Below are 19775 nucleotides of genomic sequence, written 5' to 3'. Positions count from 1 at the left end.
TATAACATCAGAGTCCCAGAAAGAGAGGAGGAAAAATAAGAATGTGGGGCTAAAAAGAATGTATTCAAAGTACTGAAATTTCCCCAAACTTAGCAAAAGGCATAAACCTACAGATTCAAGAAACTGAATGAACCCCACACAGGAGAAACTCAAGAAATACATAGCAAGACACATCATAATTAGCCAGCTGAAGATAACAACAAAGAAAAAATCTGGAAAACAGCTAGAGAGAAACAACACATTAACTACAGGGGAAAACAATTTGAATGCTGATTTCTCATCAGAAACCATTGAGGGAAGAGGACTGGCATAGCCTTTTTCAAAGGCTGAAAGAAAAGAACTGCCAACCTAGAATTCTATACCTAGGAAATGAAAGTGAAATCAATACATTGTCAGGTAAAGGGAAACTAATAGAATTTGTCACCAGCAGACCTATCTCAAGGGAATGGCTAAAGGACTATCTTGAAACAGAAAGAAATAATAAAAGAAGGAAACTTGGAACACCAAGAATGAAGAAAGAACAATGGAAATAGTAAAAATATGGTTAAATATACTAGATTATCCTTTCCCTCTTGATTTTTCTAAATTATGTTCCACAATTGAAGCAAAAATTATAACATTACCTGATATGGTTCTCAATGTATGTAGAGGATGTATTTAAGACAAGTTATTAAGGAGGGATCTAAAGGAATTTAGTTAAGGTAAGGTTTCTGCATTTCGGTTGAACTGGTAAAATGTCACCAGTAGACCACAAGTTTTGTATGCATAATGTAATGCTTAGAACAGTCATTAAAAATTATGTTCAGGGCTGGAGAGGAATTGAATCTTTCATAAATTGCTAGTGGGAATGTAAAATGCTACAGCCACTAGAAAATAGTTTGGCATTTTCTTTAAAAACTACACTACATTTACCACATGACCCAGCAATCATACTCCTGGACATTTATCCCAGAGAAATGTTTTGCTTTTCGTATTTTGAAGATCTGTTATTACCAGAGATGCACATTTATGATTGTTATTCTTCCCTAATAAATTGATCCCTTTATCATTATGAAATGTCCCTCTTTATCTCTTTGTCCTAAAGTCTGCTTTATCTGATATTAGTCAAGTTAATTTTGTTTTCTGACACCTAGTGGCTAAAATGAAATATCTTTATCCATTCATTTACTTTAAGCCTAGCTGTATCTTTTTACTTAAAGTGCAACTCTTGTAGACAGCATATAGTTTTGTTTTTATCCATTTAAAAAATCTTTGCTTTTTAATTGGAGTGTTTAGTCTATTTATTAGTGTAATTACTGATATATCTGGATTTAGGTCTACCATTTTATTGTGTTTTCTGCTTGCTCACTCTGCTTTTGGTTTCACAATTTCTCTTTTCCTTTCTTTTTTTAAAATTATCAATACAATTTTTTTTAGAATTCCATTTTGGTGCCTCTCTTGACCTTTTAACTCTTCCTAATTCTATTATTTTCTTAGTGGTTTCTCTTTATTTGCCATTTGGGTATGCTTTTTAATGAAGTGCCTATTTGAGACTCTTGTCCATTGGGTTATGTGCCTAGTTCTTACTGATATGTAGGACTTCTTTGTATATGATGGCTATAAGAATCTGGTGGAATAAATATATTACAGATATCTTCTCCCACCATATGGCTTGTCTTTTTACTCTCATAATGTTTATTCTGATTAAAAAAACTTTTTAATTTTGCTGTAAAATACTCAGCTTTCATTTTCTCCTCTGTAAGATAGGGATTATGGTAGTATCTCACTCACAGGGTTGTTATGAGGAATAAATAAAAGAATCATGTACTCCTGGTACTTAGCAAACTCAATAAATAGTATTATTATTCCCAGTGCTACCTTTTTGTCCCTCATCTAACCTTCTATTTCCTTCCATTTACTCTGTTCTGAATCTCTGAAATGTCATACAGCGTAGCAGAAAAGCCTGCCTATGTGGCCTTGATCAATTCCTAGACTCTGAGCCTGTGATTTCCTACCTGTAAAATGGGGTTACCATCACCTTTCGAATTCAATTCATTTTCCCCCTTCTTTGTTGAACAGGTGTCACATACGAGCTGCTGAAATAAACAAGGAAGAGGCTAGAGATGAGTCACTCAAGTGTTAGAGCCTTGTAACTCCTCCCACTTTAAGCCCCATCTGGGGAAGCGATGTGAGTACAACATAGGTTCACTTTAGTGACTGACATCCAGAGAACAATATGCTTGGTTCCCCAGGATGCTTCATCTTCATCTTTCTCCTTTGCCAGCTCACGGGTGAGTCCAGCCAGATCCCCCTGATCTCCTGACTGCCTTTCCCATCCTGAGTTGTAGTTCCAGGCTCCAGAGTCCACTTTGCGCTTCTGGCTCAACTGAGGAGGCTCTTCTCCTTCATCTGATATTGCTTTACATCCTGTGGTCTCTGAATCACAGAGGGCAGCAAGAGGCTGGAGGGAGGAGAGAAGGAACGACTAGGGACTGACTCCCTTCTGACTATCCCAGGGAAGGAAGGGCTGAAAGAAGTGGTGTTGGGTATCAGGAAGACCTGTGTTCTAATTCAGATTCTGCCATGAAAGAAAAATATTTTTTAAATGATTATGCCTGACAGTGATATTGGTGGAAGCAAGCATTTCATTTTTTTCTCTTAACCCAAGGAATCCAATCAGTCTCTACTTAGAAAACAGCTCATATTGTAGGCACTTTATGTTTAATGCCATGAAGGATAGAGGACTTTTCTGTGCCTGTTACAGATATTCTAGTCTTTGAAGATTTTACTGTCCTCAGGGTTCTCAGAAGGGACCAGGAGCCCCGTAAGTTAGGATTATCTCTCTGGTCATCAAACTCACGGGGTACCACCATGAGCTCTTCCTCTGAGCGCTTGGCATAGTTGGTTTGTTTTTGTGCGCCACAGGCCTGCCTGAAGTGACCGGCCCAAGGCCATATAGTCAGTCAGCACCACCAAACCTTTCCTCCTCACCACCTGGCATTGCTAAGTGTTCGGCATCAGCAGACTCTCACCCTCCTTGAGTTGATTAGAAATTTTCACGTTTAAGAAGCACCTGGTTCTAAGCAGTAGTCCCAGAATAGGCTCTCACTTTAAAAACCACTCTCAGAACAGCAACGGTAAGCAGAAGTGGAACTTGGAGCAGACAAAGTGGGGGAGCATATGGCAGAGCTTTTCAAAATCTTGGGTCCCCACCAGTGACCTGAACTGTGGGACACCTCCCATGGCTGAAAGGAGACCAAGATTGTCCTAGAGCATCCATGGGCAAGGCAGTGAAAGCAGTGCTGGCCCTGGACAAGGACTCCTGGGTTTGACACCTTCGTTGCTCTTTTATTAAGGGTAAGTTACTTAGCCTCTGAACCTTGGTCTTCACAAGTATATAACAGAAGATGAAACCAAACTTGCAGGATTATTGTGATATTTTAAATGAGATATCAAATGCAAGACAATTATAATAATAATCACCATTTATTAAATTCCTGCTACGTCCAGGGTGTTTTTTTATACAAGCTCCTCACGAGTATATAAAATAGATATTATTATCCCCATTTTACAGATGAGCAAACTTAGGCTCAGAGAGGTCAAGTGTCTTGGGTAAGATTATACAGCTACTAAGAGTAGGGCAGAGATTGGGTTTCCAAAGCTAGTGCTCTTTTCATCACACCAAACTGCCTAATGCTGTACCTGACACTGGAGAAGTGCTCAAAAAATGTGTATTTGAGCCGAATCTCCCCCAGGAGAGCTAGTTGGGATTCCTTCCCTCTCCAGTTACATGAGGCCAAGGCAGAAACTGGGAATGCCAAGAAACCCAGGTAACTCTGTTTCTAGGATGTAGATGCACCAACAGGGAACCACCTTGGCCAAGTTCAGAGGGGCCAAGCAGCAGCTCCAGGATTCTCATCTGGAAAATGGGCACAATAAGATTAATCTGTCCCCCTCACAGATTTTATGATGATTCAATGATACCATAGTGTTGAGGAGACAACGACTAAAAAGAAAACAGACAAAGTGGGTGAGGAGATATTGGGGGCTGGGGTGGTGTTCAAAAGGACCAGAAGAGACAAGAAGGAGGGGGTGGGAGATGAGTAAGGGGCAGAGCGGTAGGGAGCTTGAAAGTGAAAGTTGTGCGTTAGGGATGGAGTGTTGGCAAAGATGCATGGTGAATTGGGAGGTTGGCACGCCTCTGTTTTAAAGTGATCTTTCCAGGGGACATTAGGTAATGGGAAGTTAGGTAAACGGCAGTAGTTTCCAAAATCGTTTTTTTCTTTTTTTATCAGTGGTTTCCTTTCATGAAGTGAAATCTTACACAGAAATGAACAAGTTCTTAAATAACTCTAATGCATAGAGTTGAAGCCTCCCTGATGGAGGGGGTGTTCCATAGCCTCTGCCCCATCACCACCTTTCCCACCCTCCCACAACGTACACCTTCTTCTAGGCTTCCTAGAAATACACTGAGGCACTACTACAGACCTGAAGGGTAGCAAGGGGTACAGCTTGGGAAACTCTGCCTTGGGAGCTGTGGTTCCTAACCCTGGCCTTCCACTGACCTGGGACACGTCACTATAACCCTTGGAGCAGCAGTATCCTCATCTGTAAGATGGGACTGGACTAAGTAGTCGCTAAGATTCCTCCCAGCTCTGAGCCGCTCTGGTCCTTGGCTTCCATGAAGAGGGTGGTATGACATGCTGGTGCATTCTGATGGAGACACCAGTCTGGGGAGATTTGCTCCGGCACTGGGCTGGCAAGCAGGAGGTGGGCTTTACAACCTCCCTTCCCCTGAAGTCTTCCTTCTGGGTCTCCATTCCTTGATTCCGGCTGTACTGATGATGTTCTTTTTTCCTGATTTGGCTCCCTCCCTCCACTCAACTCCTGAGCCTTTGGGAAGCAGATTAAGGGGAGGAGGAAATAACCCAGAGGAAAGGGAGGTGGCAAAGGAGAGGCGCTGTTGTCCCTTTCTGTGATAGAGGGCATCTTAGGGCTGACTCTTCTGATGCCGAAGATACCTGAGTCTTCACCAGGGCAGAAGGCAAAGGGTCTCCTGCCCCAGCCCCCTCCACCTCCAGAGGCAGGCTGGCAGGGGCTGTTTGCTCAGGAAACATCCCCCTGTGTGGTGATTGGACATCCTATTTTGCTGTGAATTAGCCAGTGACTGATCTATAGGCATTCGATTCCAGATCACCTTCTGAAAAGCTCACCTTGCTGAGAAGCCATCCAAAGACGTTTTAAGAAATCCTTTCCTCACTTTTAGCCATCTTTGCAGAAATGAGACCAAAAAAGTGGGAAGCTTTCTCAAGGCCTGTCCCTTATAACACTACTCCCTGCTCTTGCCTCCCGCCTACCTCTGTGTTGCAGACTGTTCTGGACTTCTCAAAATGCTTTCAAATCCGTATTCACTCTTCATCTTCCCCCAAATCCTGGCAAAAAAGAGGTTGTTGTTTTTCTCCTCTGAAAGTTGAGAACACTGAAACTTGAAGTGGTAAGTGGCGAGGCAGTAGCCGAAAAAATTCAGGCCTCTGAGATGGAGCAACTAACTAACTTCTCATTCCACTTCTGCTACTTCTCAGTTTTGGGCCTTGGGAAAGTCACTAGCATCTTGCAGCCCCAGTGTCCTCATCTATAAAGTGGAGCTTAACCTCTATCTCATGGAGTTGCTTTGAGGATCAAGGAAGATAACTCCCGTTAAACTAGTTTATGAACCACAGAGTGATACCAAGTGTTTGTTGCTGGAGTTATTATTACAGAGGAACCAGAATGGAATCCCAGTCTCCTGACTCCCAGTTAGGCCAACTCTGACTCTTTTACACTGCTCCCTGCTACCTGGGAGGAGAGGCCATCTCCTTGTGTGGGATCTCAGACCCCATCATCAGGAGAATCTAGAACCTAATGCCTGTAGACCAGTCAAAGGCTAATTCACAGCAAAATGGTATGTCTATTCACCACTCAAGGGAATATCTCTTTTTGGAGAATTTAAAGTGGAAAATGAAGTGACATTAGTGGGGGATTTTCAGAGGGGTGGGTGCGAGAAAGGGTTGGAGATTTCCTCAGGGAAACTTTCAGTTAAGCTTTATGAGTCCTGAATAAGCTTTAGATGAGCAGAGAGAAGGATAAAGCACAAATAAAAGTGTGAGGTAGAAAGTAAACTGGGGATCAGGCGAGGGAGGAGCCCTGGCTGATGTTCTGGTGGTAGTGAGTGGGTGGCAGTCCCACGCTTCACATCTTCCCACAGCATCATATGGTCATCTTGGCCTTGGAGCAAAAGACCTGGGCTTCTCTCAGATACAATCAACCCAGGTTATGTAATACACTTGAACTAATTACTATTCCAGAGGAAGTAACCACTTGAACTGGATGCCTGTCCATCTTACCCAAACCACTCTACAAAATGAGGAAGGGGTGAAATGGATGCAGAGGAGGCAAGTTACAACATTCACTGTACTGATCTAGGTGGGAGGGTAGGTGAGTCTCCTGGGGCCCCATCTTCCCAGGCCTTGCAGACGGGTGTTAGTAGCTACTTATTCTCTACAGTCTTCTGATCTCACAGATCATGTTAAGTCACCCCATTGTACCTATTACTTCCCCTTTCATAACACAGGTAGTTATTTATTTAATGACTAGCTCCCAACTCCATGAGTGTAAGGAGCATGACTATCTTGCTCCCCTGTTATATCATCAGCTCCTAAACAGCTCCTGGCACAAATATGGAACTAAATAAATTCTTGTAAAAGGAAGGAATGACTGAAGGAGAAGAGCGTGACCTACCTAGACATGGTAAAACTCTGTAGGATCACTGCAGATAGAGACACCATCACAGAAAGGGGAGTTTCAGTTCAGCCTTGGACAGCTGAGAAGAGAAGTCTCTAGTTTCTGGATCCCTTCTCAGTCAACCAGGAAGAGGAAACAAAACTTGTTAGGACTCACCACCAGCCCTGTCCCCATCCTCTGAACTTATGCTTGGGGAATGGCACGGAGCTACTTTCTTCTCTCATGACCCCTCTTCCCGCCCTGAAAATACAACCAAGGTAGAACAAAAGTATTCCATCTAGGTTCATGTTGGCAATTTGTACTGTGCCATCCTCCAATTTCATTGTTCTAACAAGAACAATGAATTTGGAGACATTTTCCTACATCCCCACACAACTCACACCTCGACATTTATCCTGAGAATATAGCACTACACGTGCGAAGAAGTGAAAAGAACAATTGCTTGTGGCTTAAATGCACGTATACCTGGTGAAGCGCTAAAGCCCTCTTTGCGGTTTTCTCACCTCCTCGACTTAAATATCTCCGCCAAACCTCATGTGAGAATGAAACTACTCATAATAGCCTAAATCCAGTCATTGCACCTTGGGGGCAAGTGATACCTAATCTTTATTTGACTGCAAATTATTCAGCCCTGCCATCTCTGTTGTTGAAGAAAAAGAAAGAATGCATTAATTGATCAATCAAAAATGCAAAATGAAATTGATCTTGTCTGTAACATTTATTGAGACTATTTTGGCATCCTTTGGGACGATCAAAGAGAGAGCAACTGAAAACATATCCTGCCTTAGTAATAGGGAACCAGGGAAAGCAGCTTCTTGAAAAATCAGATTACTTATTTAACAGGATGATTTGATAAAGTCTTGAGGGATTCAAAGTATATATGCACTGAGTGATAAATTATAGGGGGAAAATGTTTGAAAACAGGAATCAGCTCCTAAAGACCCTAGACCTGTAGTCAAGGGACTAGGTCAACATTTGGTAGCATCAGATTCTCTTACTTTGGGGCACAGGTGGAGCAGCTTGTGCTTGAGGGAAGGTCACCAAAGGACAGGAAAGGGAAATCAGGATTTCATGAGCCCCAAAGCTTTCAGAGTTGGCACCTACTCTCTAGAAGGAGCTGGAGAAGGGGAATGAGGGAGAGGCTGGAGCTGATACCCATGTCAGGGGGCCTTCAAATTGAGATGTAGAAAGAGTCTAGGCTCAAGAGCTGGAGTGACATTGGGTTAACTCCTCAAATCACCATCTACCAGTTTTATGCCTTTGGACAAGTTACTTAGGCTCTTGTGAATCTCAATTTTCTCATCAAATCAGGAGTTAAACTTCTGTTATAAAGGGCAAGACAGTAAATATTTTAGGGTTTGCAGGCAATATGGTCTCTGTAACAACTACTCAACTCAGCTAAGTTGTAGTGGAACAGTAGCAATAGACAATATGTAAAGGAAAGAACATGGCTGTGTTCGAGAAAACTGTACTTACAAAAACAGACAGCAGGACACTTTTGGTTTATGGACCATCGGTTGCTGATCCTTGTGTAAGAGGATCAAAATTTCTAATATGCAGGATAAGTATGAAGTATTTATAAGTATTAGTCATAATCTTAACAATAAATGTTTAGCACAGAATAAACCCTTAATAGATAGCAACTATAATTATTTGGGAACTCTAGCCAGGGAAGCTGAGTTCTAACAGAGACTGTTTTGTATCCTCATTTTACAGAGCAGGAACCTGTTTCTTCCTTTTTGTGCTTTCCGTGATGGAAGTAATAAAAATTTATTTTAGAAATTTTGCCTTGATGTATTCTGTTAAGAGGTAGAAGGGAAAATAACTTTGGGTTTGGTAGTTTCAAGGAGAACACCTTTTGTTTGGAGGAAGATAGCCCTGAGCTAACATCTGCTGCCAATCCTCCTCTTTTTTGCTGAGGAAGACTGACCCTGAGCTAACACCCATGCCCATCTTCCTCTACTTTGTATGTGGGACGCCTGCCACAACATGGCTTGGTAAGCAGTGCATAGGTCCGCACCCAGGATCTGAATAAGTGAACCCCGGGCCGCTGAAGCAGAACGTGCGGACTTAACTGCTGTACCTCTGACTGTAAAACAATCCTTCCTGGAAGCATTGTTTTAAGAGTTAAATGAGATCACAGTAGTTGCTTTTAAGCTGCTAGTCCCTCTCTAAATTCCCTTTCTGCTCTGTGCTATCCTGAGTTTGTCCCTCAGATATCAGGTAGAAGAGGACTTGCTCCCCACACCCGTTCACAGGAAATGCTCAGTTGACCGCTTTGGGGAGTTTTTTTTTTAGCAGTAATTCTTAATTGTTTTTCACCTGGAGCCACATAACCACTGATGGTTGTTTGCAAGTCATGCTTTTTTTGAGGGGACTTAAGATTGTGGTGAAACAAAAATTTCTTGGGGGAAACAAAGCCCCACCACAAGTCCTGATAGTTCGGGGTGAGCATCCCAAGTTAGTCTGAGCATCTTGCAGAGCGCCCAGTCACTCAGGCTTTTCCTTTCCACTCAGAGAAGGATGTTGGAATTCAAGTGAATGAGAACCTCCTTTGGAGATGACCTTGAATCCATTCGAATCTATCATAAAATAGAAAGATAAATCATCCTCAAACTTCTAAGCTGTCACTATCATTAGGAACTTACAGCTCACCTCCCATTATCCTGATCTGTGCTTCAGAACTACTGCCTCCAGGTCAGGCAGGCTGTTCTTTCTTCATCTGCATCAAAATCAGCTCTCCCAGGAGAGTCTGGGAGTCCTAAAGGGGGAGTCAACAGTAACGCCCCAACTTGTGCCCCGACAGGAACTTGTCAGTCATGGAGCTGGGCCTTATGGTTTACCTCAGAACTTGTTTTTTTCAGCCAGAGGTCTCTGGGAACGGGACGAGTTCACCTGCAGTCACTCTTTTTAGGCAGAGAGTTCTGACCTCAATGCCTTTGTGTGAGAGAGATTCCAAGGGGTTTCCTCACTCACTCAGGGGCTGGTTGACTGAGAAGGTTTCTTGGGAACTTCCCTGGACCCAAAGAGGGTGAGTATTGGTGAAAAGGGCAGGGACTCAGGTTTATTTTATGGTTCTCTTTGTTTGCAGGGCCAGCGGCCTCTCGAACCCGGAAGGAGCTGGTTGGTGCCCTTGGTGGGGCTGTAACTTTCCCTCTGAACCACTCGGTAAATGAGATTGACAGCATTATCTGGATCTTCAACACAACCCCTCTTGTCACCATACAGCCAAATACGCCAGATGGACAAGCCAACATCATAGTGACCCAAAATCGTAATAAGGAAAGGGTGGACTTTCTGGAAGGAAGCTACTCCATGATACTCAGCAAACTGAAGAAGAAAGACTCAGGTGTCTACCGTGTTGAGATACACAGCTCATCTCTCCAGCATCCCTTCACCCAAGAGTATGGGCTGCAAGTCTATGGTGAGCGGAACCAGTTCCAAAGTAGATGACTGCCTTCATAAAGTGGTGAACTCCATGATACTGGAAATGTTTAAGCAAAGGCTGGATAAATACTCGGCAAGAACGTGCAAGAGGGAACTCCTACATGGATGAAGTAGATGTAGCTGACCCCCGAGGTCCCTTTCTACTCAGATTCTGTAAGAGGCGATGTGCGGCAGAGGATAGGCAATACGGGAAGCGGCCGTCACACAGGTCAAATGCTGGCATCTCTACTTACTGGGTGCATGGCCTCAGCCAAGTTGCTTAATCTCTTTGAAACTTAGTTTCCATATTTGTGATGGGGAGGAAAGTGATGCGCGTCTTAGAAAGATTATTGGTTATAAACATCAATCACACCTCTTCCCCTACAGATTCCAAACAACTGAGAAATCAACACAAGAATTAGAGAGAAGATAAAAATATCAGCTTTAGCTTTTCTAGTAAAGCTAACTAGGAGAAATACTTTTCCCCAAGTTAAGACCTAGAAGCCCATTCAAAGAAGACAATCTTACAAAACAATTATACAACCAGCTGCAAGAATAGCTGCCCCACTCACTGAGCTGTGATATCAGGGACACCAGGAGATGGGCATCCAGATTTGCTTGTAGGAGGTGGACCAAGCACCTTGATCCAGGTGTGTCCTCCATATAGACATAGTTGAAGGGAACAGAAGGCATGCATTCTACGAACAAACTAGCTGGGGGAGGAAAAAATGGGCAAATCATATTTAAACAGCAATTTTAACAGCTCAAACCCAGGAGTAGAGAAATGTATATGATGGATGTCACACTCTTATCTCAGCAATGAACCAATTGCTCATCCTCTGAGGGAGAGGAGTGAGCACAAAGTAGAATGGGAGACCTGAAGTGTTATTCTGATACTATTCTCTCTCGGAGAGTGAAGTGAAAGTCTCTTCAAGGAACCTGAGGACAGGGGAATAGGAAGCCTCTAAAAAGGATAAAATTAGCCAGCATCTAAAATGCACTTCACATAGCGCTTGCCATATGGCTGTGCTTAGTAAAGGGCACCTGCATTATTGTTGCATTGTTATTATTTCTATTACTACTGTTGTTGTTATATAGCCGTAGGCAAGCAGACCTAGATAGTTCTCTTTCCCAGATAAGAATGAAAACTCTGCTCTGAATTGCTGCTTCCTCTCTACTATGTAGCACCCTAGAGATTCACATCCAAGGTTTATAAGAATAATTCAGGAAAAGGAGGGCTATAGGCATAGTTTCCACCCTTGGTTGTCCATTTCTCTTTTATAGAGTACCTATCAAGGCCCAAAGTCACCATGGGTCTGCAGAACATTGAGAACGACACCTGTGTGACCAATCTGACATGCTCCATGGAACAAGGAGGAGAGGATGTGACTTACACCTGGAAGTCCCTGGGACAGGCAACCAATGAGTCCCATTATGGCTCCATCCTCCCCGTGTCCTGGAGGCTGGGGAAAAGGGACATAACTTTCATCTGCGAGGCCAGGAACCCCATCAGCAGCAACTCTTCAAACCCCATCTTTGCCCAGAAGCTCTGTGAAGGTGACTGTCTCTCTTTCTCCAAGAGCCTCTGGTCTCAGGACTTATACCTTCTTTAGCCCCAGGTCCTCATGGGAACAGGCCCTGTGTGAAAAATGGGTGCCCCTGGGAAGTCTCAAGACTGGGGGGAAGGTGGGAGTTGCTCGAAAGTAGGGTCATGTTCCCTAGCTGACTCTTCTCCTTTCCCTCCACCCATTCATTCTCCACCCATTCTCTCTTCAAAGGTGCCCCTAGGGACCCAACTTCGTCCATGGTCCTGAAGCTCCTGGTGGTGCTCTTCCTTCTCAGTGCCTTTGCACTGGTGGCAATTATTTTGATTATGCGGAAAGAAAGAGGAAAAGGTAGAACATGTACTATTTTTGTCTTCACCCTCATTCATGCATTTTCTCCCTCATTTATTCAATAAGCAGATGTTAAACTATGTGCCAGGCTTTGTACTAGACACTTAGGATACAGAAATGAAGAGGCCGTGGTCTCTGTCCTCAAGGAGAACACCATCAGCCGGTGCTCCTTAGTTCTGGAGAGTGCTTGAGTCCTTAACTTCTCTCCTAAGGCCAACATCCTCCCAGTTCCCTCTCCAGTGCCCACCCCTTTGCTTTCCCCAAAGGAACTTACTGGTGTGGCCCTCCTGTTGACACAGGTCTCACAATGCTGATTCTGCCCTCCTGATCTGGGAGGTGATGGCCTCCAATTCTGAGGTCCCACAGAGAAGCACCCTCCAGTCAGCCCTTCCAATCCTCATCCTGTCAGAGCCCCCCAACCAGCCCTAGTCCTCTCCATTGGATCAATGCCAGAGACTTCTCTTTATTTCCTACCTCAGTCTAGTCACATTCCACCTAGAGAAACCTGTCTCTATCTCTTTCCATGCCACAACCTATACTTTGCGTCCCTAAACTCGGCTGATTTGTCTTCTTGGGTTCCTACTGATACTGTCCATGTAGGGTGTTGGGGAGGGACCTGAGCATCGGTTGGGTATGAACTGCAAAGTTTAAGATTTTCTTTCCCTCTTGGAAGCACTCTGAAACCATTTCTGACCTTCTCTGCTCCCCTTTTGGCTGCCTTGGTCCAGAGACTGGACAGTGAAGTGACAAGGGTAACCAGTTCCTCCTGGGATTTTCCTCGATTTAGCACTGAAAGCCCGCTGTGCCGGAAAACCCTTCAGTTACAGGGAAACCGGGATAGTTGGTCATCCTAAGTGGGTAGTCCACACAGGGTGGTGGGCCAGTGGGGGTGGTGAGTAGAAGGAGGGGCCAGTTCTAATTCTCTCTCAACTTAGTTTCAGAGTTCATTGAAGAGAAGAAGAGAACAGACAATCAACAAGAAACTCTTAACTATAACCCCCCTTCTGGAGAGACCACAGAGTATGACACAGTCTCTCACCTTAATGTGAGTCCTTTCCCATCTTTCCTGGGGCCTGATCCTCCTCTCTGAGGCCCTTCTGGTTTTACTTGAGATTTTTCCATGAATTTGGGCAACATGGAAGAAGAGGATGCATAGCCCTTAAAATCCAATGCGTCTGTGTCTCCCCTAGTCTTTTTGGCTTCTCTCTTCTGCAGATGTTTGTGGCCTCTGGAGCACCTGGTTCTGACCTAACCAGTAATGCTCACACTGTGACCTATGGAATTGTTCCTTTCCCTCCATAGTTCACAATAGCCGCTCAATGGGCCTGATTCCTTTTGCATAGAACAGCAAGTAAGGAAGTGTGACTTTGACACGATTGAATTACGGTGTCACAAGACTGGCTCTAGAGATGCCCTTTCCTCTGAGGAATCTCAAGGAGCCATCAGGAGACGGCTCAGAGGGCCCATGGTGGCTCTCAGCCCATGCTTAATGCTTCCCAAGTGTAGGTCACTAAGCTGAAGTGAATGAACACAAAGTTAATTCAAAGGAAACTCTTTTCTTTTTTTTCAGTTCATAATAGTTTACATCATTGTGAAATTTCAGTTGTACATTATTTCTTGTCTGTCACCACATAAGTGCTCCCCTTCCCCTGGTAATCACTGAACTGTTTTCTTTGTCCATGTGTTTGTTTATATGCCACATATGAGTGAAATCATCTGGTGTTTGTCTTTCTCAGTCTGGCTTATTTCGTTTAGCATGATTCCCTCCAGGTCCATCCATGTTGTTGCAAGTAGGATGATTTTGTCTTTTTTATGGCTGAGTAGTATTCCATTGTATATATATATATATCCCACATCTTCTTTGTCCCATCATCAGTTGATGGGCACTTGGATTATTCAAAGGAAACTCTTTGAAAAGGAAATCATAGGACTAAAGTTTAAAGAAACTCAAACAACAAGAGACAATTTGGAGACATGGACTAGGTTGACAACTTCAACAGGCTCCCCAGGAACAATTGTCATAGGCCAGGCTGGGCTAGCTCCTTAGAGGTCCTACAGCATTCTTCCACATAGGTCCACTTAATAAAGAAGTAGAAACACTTTGAAGCCTCAAAATCTCAGTTTTACTCCAGCCTTTGGCATCTCCTGATCAGGTTGCATCTTCCCACACTTGCCTATAACTTTTCCAAGAGGAGACGTCATGTTTCCTATTTGAAATTGTGGTCTCCTGAGAGCTCCTTCCTTCCTCATGGGGGAGACTGCTTTGTGCTCCACTCAGCCTGGCTTCTGTCACAATTGGTCACTTTATCACCATCCTTCCTCTACCCCTGCTCAAGCCAAGTTTCCAGGAGACCACACGACTGTCCTGGGTGCTCAGGAATAAATTTCATCTACCCAGGAAATTTTCTCCAGCCTGGAAGGAACTTTTGTTGTTGCTGTCATTGGTGTTTTGTGTTGGCGCATCAGTCACCCTTACTGATTTGCTCCAGAAGCCCTTCAGACTGATGGAAAAGTTTATTTGCAACATTAGCAATATTGTTTCAAATTACCCTTTAGTCACCTTAGGAGGGTAACAGCTCATGGGACTTATATCTCTTATATATTTTTTAATTCATTTAAACACAACACAGTTGAAAAGTAATGTGCTTCCTTCTTAAAAGAAACTTATTAGCAATTATAATAGCGGTCACGGACAAGAGCGCTTCCCGCTACCCATTCCTGTTTCAGAACACTCTCTTCCCTCTCACCATCTCCTCCCATCTCTGCTTTCCCTTCTCTGGATTCTGGGTATCTCTTTGGCCTTGTCTATGTGACCCAGGAGGTGGGTGATGATTTCTTTTGTTTGTTTTTTTAACAGAAAACTGTTCCAGAGGAAAATCTAGTGAATACATTTTATGCCACTGTGCAAATACCCCCAAAGGTAAGATCCTTTAAAGCTGAGCTTCATCTTAGTTGTTCCATCCTTTTTCCTGGTTCAAGCTTAGCTTACAATTTCTTGGGCCCCAGGGATCTCGTGTTCCTTAGTATTAAAATTTACCCCAGTGTGTCTCCATTCCCTTTGCTTAGGGGTACAAAAGAATATGGGGAATAGGAGAGAATTGTGTTTTAGGAGTTGAATGGGGGCAATGTGGAACAAATAGAGTAGGAGAGAGGTTCCAGGTAGGAGCAACAGGGAACATCATCAAGATCCTGACTGATGGCATGGATGGAGGAACAGTCCATGGCTTAGGCTGTGCCTGGGAGGGGAGGGAGAGCTGAAGAAGCAACTCCAGCTTGCTTCTGAGTGACCAGTAAACTGGAGGCAGGAGAAATTTCCTTTTCATTTCCATGGTCTTTCTATGTTACATCTTATTTGCATGTACCCTGGCCCCAGACAAACTACTAATGTAGTAAGCTTTCAAGCTCATTGCTTCATAGATCATACTTGGCAGAAGCAGTGATACCTCCCTGTCTCCTTTCCCAACCAGATCAGAAAAGTTGAGAATGGACAAAGCAGTTTGCTTAGTAATAGGAAAGGTTAGTTCTGATGGGTGATTGGAAGGAAAGTTCAGTTCATTAAACACTCAACAAGATAAATGCAGATTAACCCTTAAGAAATAGTTTCTCTAAAATCAGAATGATTAAACAGTGAGAGCAAGCACAGCAGGAGGTTTGGGTTGGGTAACCCTAGCAATGAAGAGTGTCTGGATGGTGGGATCTCCTGTGGGGTATCCAGAGCCCTGCCCACTTCCAGTGCTCTGCATCTTTATGTCTGCCTTACAGATGGAGAAACATGACTCTCTGCCCACGTCACCAGACACACCGAAGCTGTATACCTATGAGAATGTCACCTAAACAGCATTGTACTCCCTCCTGTCTTGCCCCAGAGAAAACTGTTGAAAGAATTTACTGATTCGATCAAAGAATAATGAAGAACACTGACTTCCTTTCAGAATAAACTATCCCTTATGCTCCTTCAGATTTAAGAGTTTCTGGTTCTACCCACTGCTGAGAAATCTCCTCAAACCCAGAATGTGTAACTGTCCCATCCTGGAAATGTGATTGTGAATTTATTAGCCAACTCCAAGCAAGGGGCTTTGAAGTGTCTCTGTTGAGATGTAAATGCTGTGTCACACGTATGAATGGCCACTCCCATCCCAGGGCTTGGAGGTCAGAATATACCAACGATCTGGTTGCCAAGAGGGCAAGAACTTCAGAAAGGCAGACATTCCCAGCAGAAGCAGGCACAGAAGCCAGAGATGGATTTATTAGCCAACTCATCGACTGTGTTCCTGGCACGGTGCTGAGCTTACAGTGATTGCGGTCAGACACACTCTCTGCTCTCATGAAACTGACCCCTCACGAGCTACTTCCATGGGCAATTGCAGCAGACCTGACCACAGATTCCCGACACCTAGAGGATGAGATGTGGACTTGGGGGCAAAGTGCACAAGGACAGAGAAGACAGGTAGAAGACTGAGTTTGGCTGGATGGAAGTGATACTGAACATCTCAATTTCAAGTTCATGTGCCCGATGTGCAGTAAACCAATCACTGAGACATTGGTGCTTGGAGACGGAGAAAGGTTTATTCAAATTGGCCAAAATGAGAAGGCGGGAGCATGGATTCTCTCAAATCCACCTTAACAGGAGCAGAAAGCAGGGTGTTTTATAGAGCTAAGGGGCTTCACAGGAGGAGCTTCAGAGAAACAAGAGGTCACTCCTGGCCCCTGGGCAATCTGACTTCTGGGTGTTAATAGCAGTTGGGAGCCCACCATCCAGGTGATTGCGACCTCCCTGAAGGCATTCTCTTTCTTCTGCAAAGCAAACTTACAAATCCTCATGACCCCTGAGTCACCCCTCAAGTTAAATAGGAAAACAGCAAATTGACAAGAATAACTTCTCTTAAAGGCAATCATGTTCTTATTGAATATCCACGGTAAGTACCCTGCTTCAGAAACTCAGAAGTGTGCCTGACCCAAAGACAAGGGCCACTGCCCCAGCTTCATTTACACTGTTGTGCTGCAAGTGAGAAGCCAAGGCCTGTACAGGAGCCCATCCCATTGGAGAAATTGAGCCTGAAGACACATTTCAAACCCATTATTGGAGACTTGGAGTCAGGGGGTGGTCACTTGCAAACCTTTAAAGCCCCTTAATTCATTCAACAAATATTTATTGAGAACCTCTGCTAGGTCGGCCTGGCAAATAAGACAGACATGAACCCTGCTCCCGTAGACTTCACTTTCTTTTTAATGAAATGAAAAACATGAAGAGGGAGAGGGCTGCTTTTGATGTGTTCCTGGACACACATCTTCAGTGGAAATGTCGGGAAGGGATCTGATGTCCCAGGTCTGGAAGTGTTAAGTGTCAAATGACAAAACTAAAACAATTTAGTAACAAATTTGTCCTTTATTCAAGGAAAACAATCCATGAACTGGGGGAGTACAGTGCCTCACAAGCAGTGGAGCACAGTTCCTAAGGGATTTGGGGCAAGAGTGAGTTTTGTGTGTGTGTGTGCTGAGAAAGATTTGACCTGAGCTACCATCTGTGCCAATCTTCCTCGATTTTGCATGTGGGTTGATGCCTCAGCATGGCTTCCAATGAGTGGTGTAGGTCTGTGCCCAGGAACTGAACCTGGGCCACTGAAGCAGAGCATGCAGAACTTAACCCTTAGGCAATGGGGCTGGCCCAAGAGCAATTTTTATAGAGCATTATGGGAGGCAATGCATGATTAGCTAGGAGGTCAGGGATTTCCCTATAAGGCTCGTGGGTCCTTTTTTCTAGGGTGAGCATAACCTAGCTAGGCTGAGTTGGAGGACTGGTTTTGGTGCATGTTAGATTTCTTTGACAGGTGATTCCCATAAGTGCAGGCTGACTTAAGTTTGATTTACGACCTGGGCTGGGCCATGGGGGTGGCCTCCATTTTGTGGATCCCAATATACGAATTAACTTTATCAGAGGTAAGGTGAAGAAATGTGTGTTAAAATTTGTGAAAGGAGAAAATATCTGAAAAAAACCCCTTCAAACATAAGATGATCAAAGTAAGAGATAATAAGCCTTCAAGAAAAAAACTAAGGAGGAGGGGACCAAGAGAACAGTCTGAGGCTGATTTGAGAGGAAATGAAGGTTGGAAGTAGGAGGCAATCCTGGAACTCTGAGGACCCTGGAAGGAGGGCTGTGCTGGCCTCCACGTGGAGCTCTGCAGGTGCAGAGGAGGAAAAATAATTTTTCCTCTACCCTTCTGCGTTCTTGGCTGAGATTCCCCTGTAATAAAAGAGAGATTAACAGGAGAAAAACAAATAGGAGATTAATAACATGTATACCTCCTGTATACACGGGAGACCCAGGAAAACTGAGTAACTCCCCGAAAAGACCCTCGCCACCAGCTTGTATACCACTTCTATACCAGCTAAAGGCAAAAGAAGAGATTGGGGGAGGACGCAGTTATGGGAGGTCATCAGGCAAAGCCCAGTAACTGAGGGTATGGCTGTTATGCAGATTTAAGTTCATGTCCATTGATAAGAAGTTTCTAGAGATTTAGTCATTCTTCCCCTTCTGGTACAGAGAGGGAAACACCCTTACGAAAGGAAATTTTCCTTATAAATGCAAGTATCTCTTACAAAAATGTAACTTCTACTTGTTTTTAGAACTTCTCCTGTGTCTGCTGTTTCTTATAAATAATCAGTTGAGGGGCTGGCCCCATGGCCATAGTTAAGTTTGTGTGCTCCACTTTGGTGGCCCAGGGTTTTGCCAGTTCGGATTCTGGGTGCAGAATGGCACCACTCATCAGACCATGCTGAGGCGGCATCCCACATAGCACAACCAGAGGCATTCACAACTAGAATATACAACTATGTCCTGGGGAGCTTTGGGGAGAAGGAAAAAAAAAAAGAATATTGGCAACAGTTAGCTCAGACGTCACTCTTTAAACAAAAAAGAAGATTAGAAACAGATGTTAGCTCAGGTGCCGATCTTTAAAAAAAAGAAAAATCACCTTAAGAAAATAATCAATTCAAAATTATTCTTATGCCAAAGAGGCATAATCTGCGATGGCACATCCGGTTCCCCTTCACAGGTGTGGCCTGCCTGGGGCACTGCATGCCACAGAGCACCATTCACATGATAAATATTGTAAATGCCTGTATTTATTACTACAATTTTCCTGAGGGAAAAAATAAAGCGTCCTTTCTAAATAAAATCAGTATGTCTTGAAGAAGAGGCATTTTTTCTAATTCTCACAGAGGTGGTGGAGGTTGGGGCGTGGCTGTAGTAGCATTTGAAGGGGAGAAAGATTTACATTGGAGCCAGAAGTGGACACTAGGATCTGAAATTTGTCCAGTGCCAACTGAGTAGTTGTGTGACCCGCAGTGATGCCACCTCAGCTGTGACACCATACCACGTGATCAGGGCCTAGGGTGAAGCAAGTGAGGCACAAAATTTAAGGGGGCACCCAGACACTCCGCTATCAAGGTAAATAATGTTTTTGTGTAATATTTTAAAAAATCAAAACTAATGCAAAAAATCCGTGATGGACAAAATATCAAAATTTTCAATAAAGAAGTGCCATGTCAAGTTAGATTAGAGACTGAGGAAAAAGGAAAAATTAGTAATCCTGATTGTGTGTTGAGTCAGAATTTTGGTATTTCATTCTCTGAGCTGCACAGTTGTTTTTCCTTTAGCCCTAAGCCAGATGGGTCCTCAGGCAAGACTATGAGTCC

General features: G+C 43.8%; 1 protein-coding gene across 3 annotated transcripts; it reads left to right on the top strand.

Annotated features, from left to right (window-relative positions):
- The first annotated feature begins 2206 nt into the window (after positions 1-2206).
- On the top strand, positions 2207-18782 carry SLAMF7 (SLAM family member 7). 3 transcript variants are annotated; one of them, XM_046682848.1, is made up of 7 exons: positions 2207-2270; positions 9851-10183; positions 11470-11742; positions 11964-12080; positions 13016-13125; positions 14938-15000; positions 15843-18782. In XM_046682848.1, the coding sequence occupies exons 1-7, from the start codon at positions 2216-2218 to the stop codon at positions 15912-15914; spliced, it is 1023 nt and encodes a 340-aa protein (XP_046538804.1). In that variant the 5' UTR covers positions 2207-2215; the 3' UTR covers positions 15915-18782. The 3 variants fall into 3 exon arrangements, with proteins under 3 accessions (XP_046538804.1, XP_046538805.1, XP_046538806.1); XM_046682850.1 differs by having other exon boundaries at positions 2210-2270; positions 9988-10183; XM_046682849.1 differs by lacking the exon at positions 13016-13125.
- Positions 18783-19775: the final 993 nt, after the last annotated feature.

Source organism: Equus quagga, chromosome 13 (assembly GCF_021613505.1).
Source record: "Equus quagga isolate Etosha38 chromosome 13, UCLA_HA_Equagga_1.0, whole genome shotgun sequence".
NCBI lineage: Eukaryota > Metazoa > Chordata > Mammalia > Perissodactyla > Equidae > Equus > Equus quagga.
This window is presented reverse-complemented; position numbering and strand designations above follow the sequence as displayed.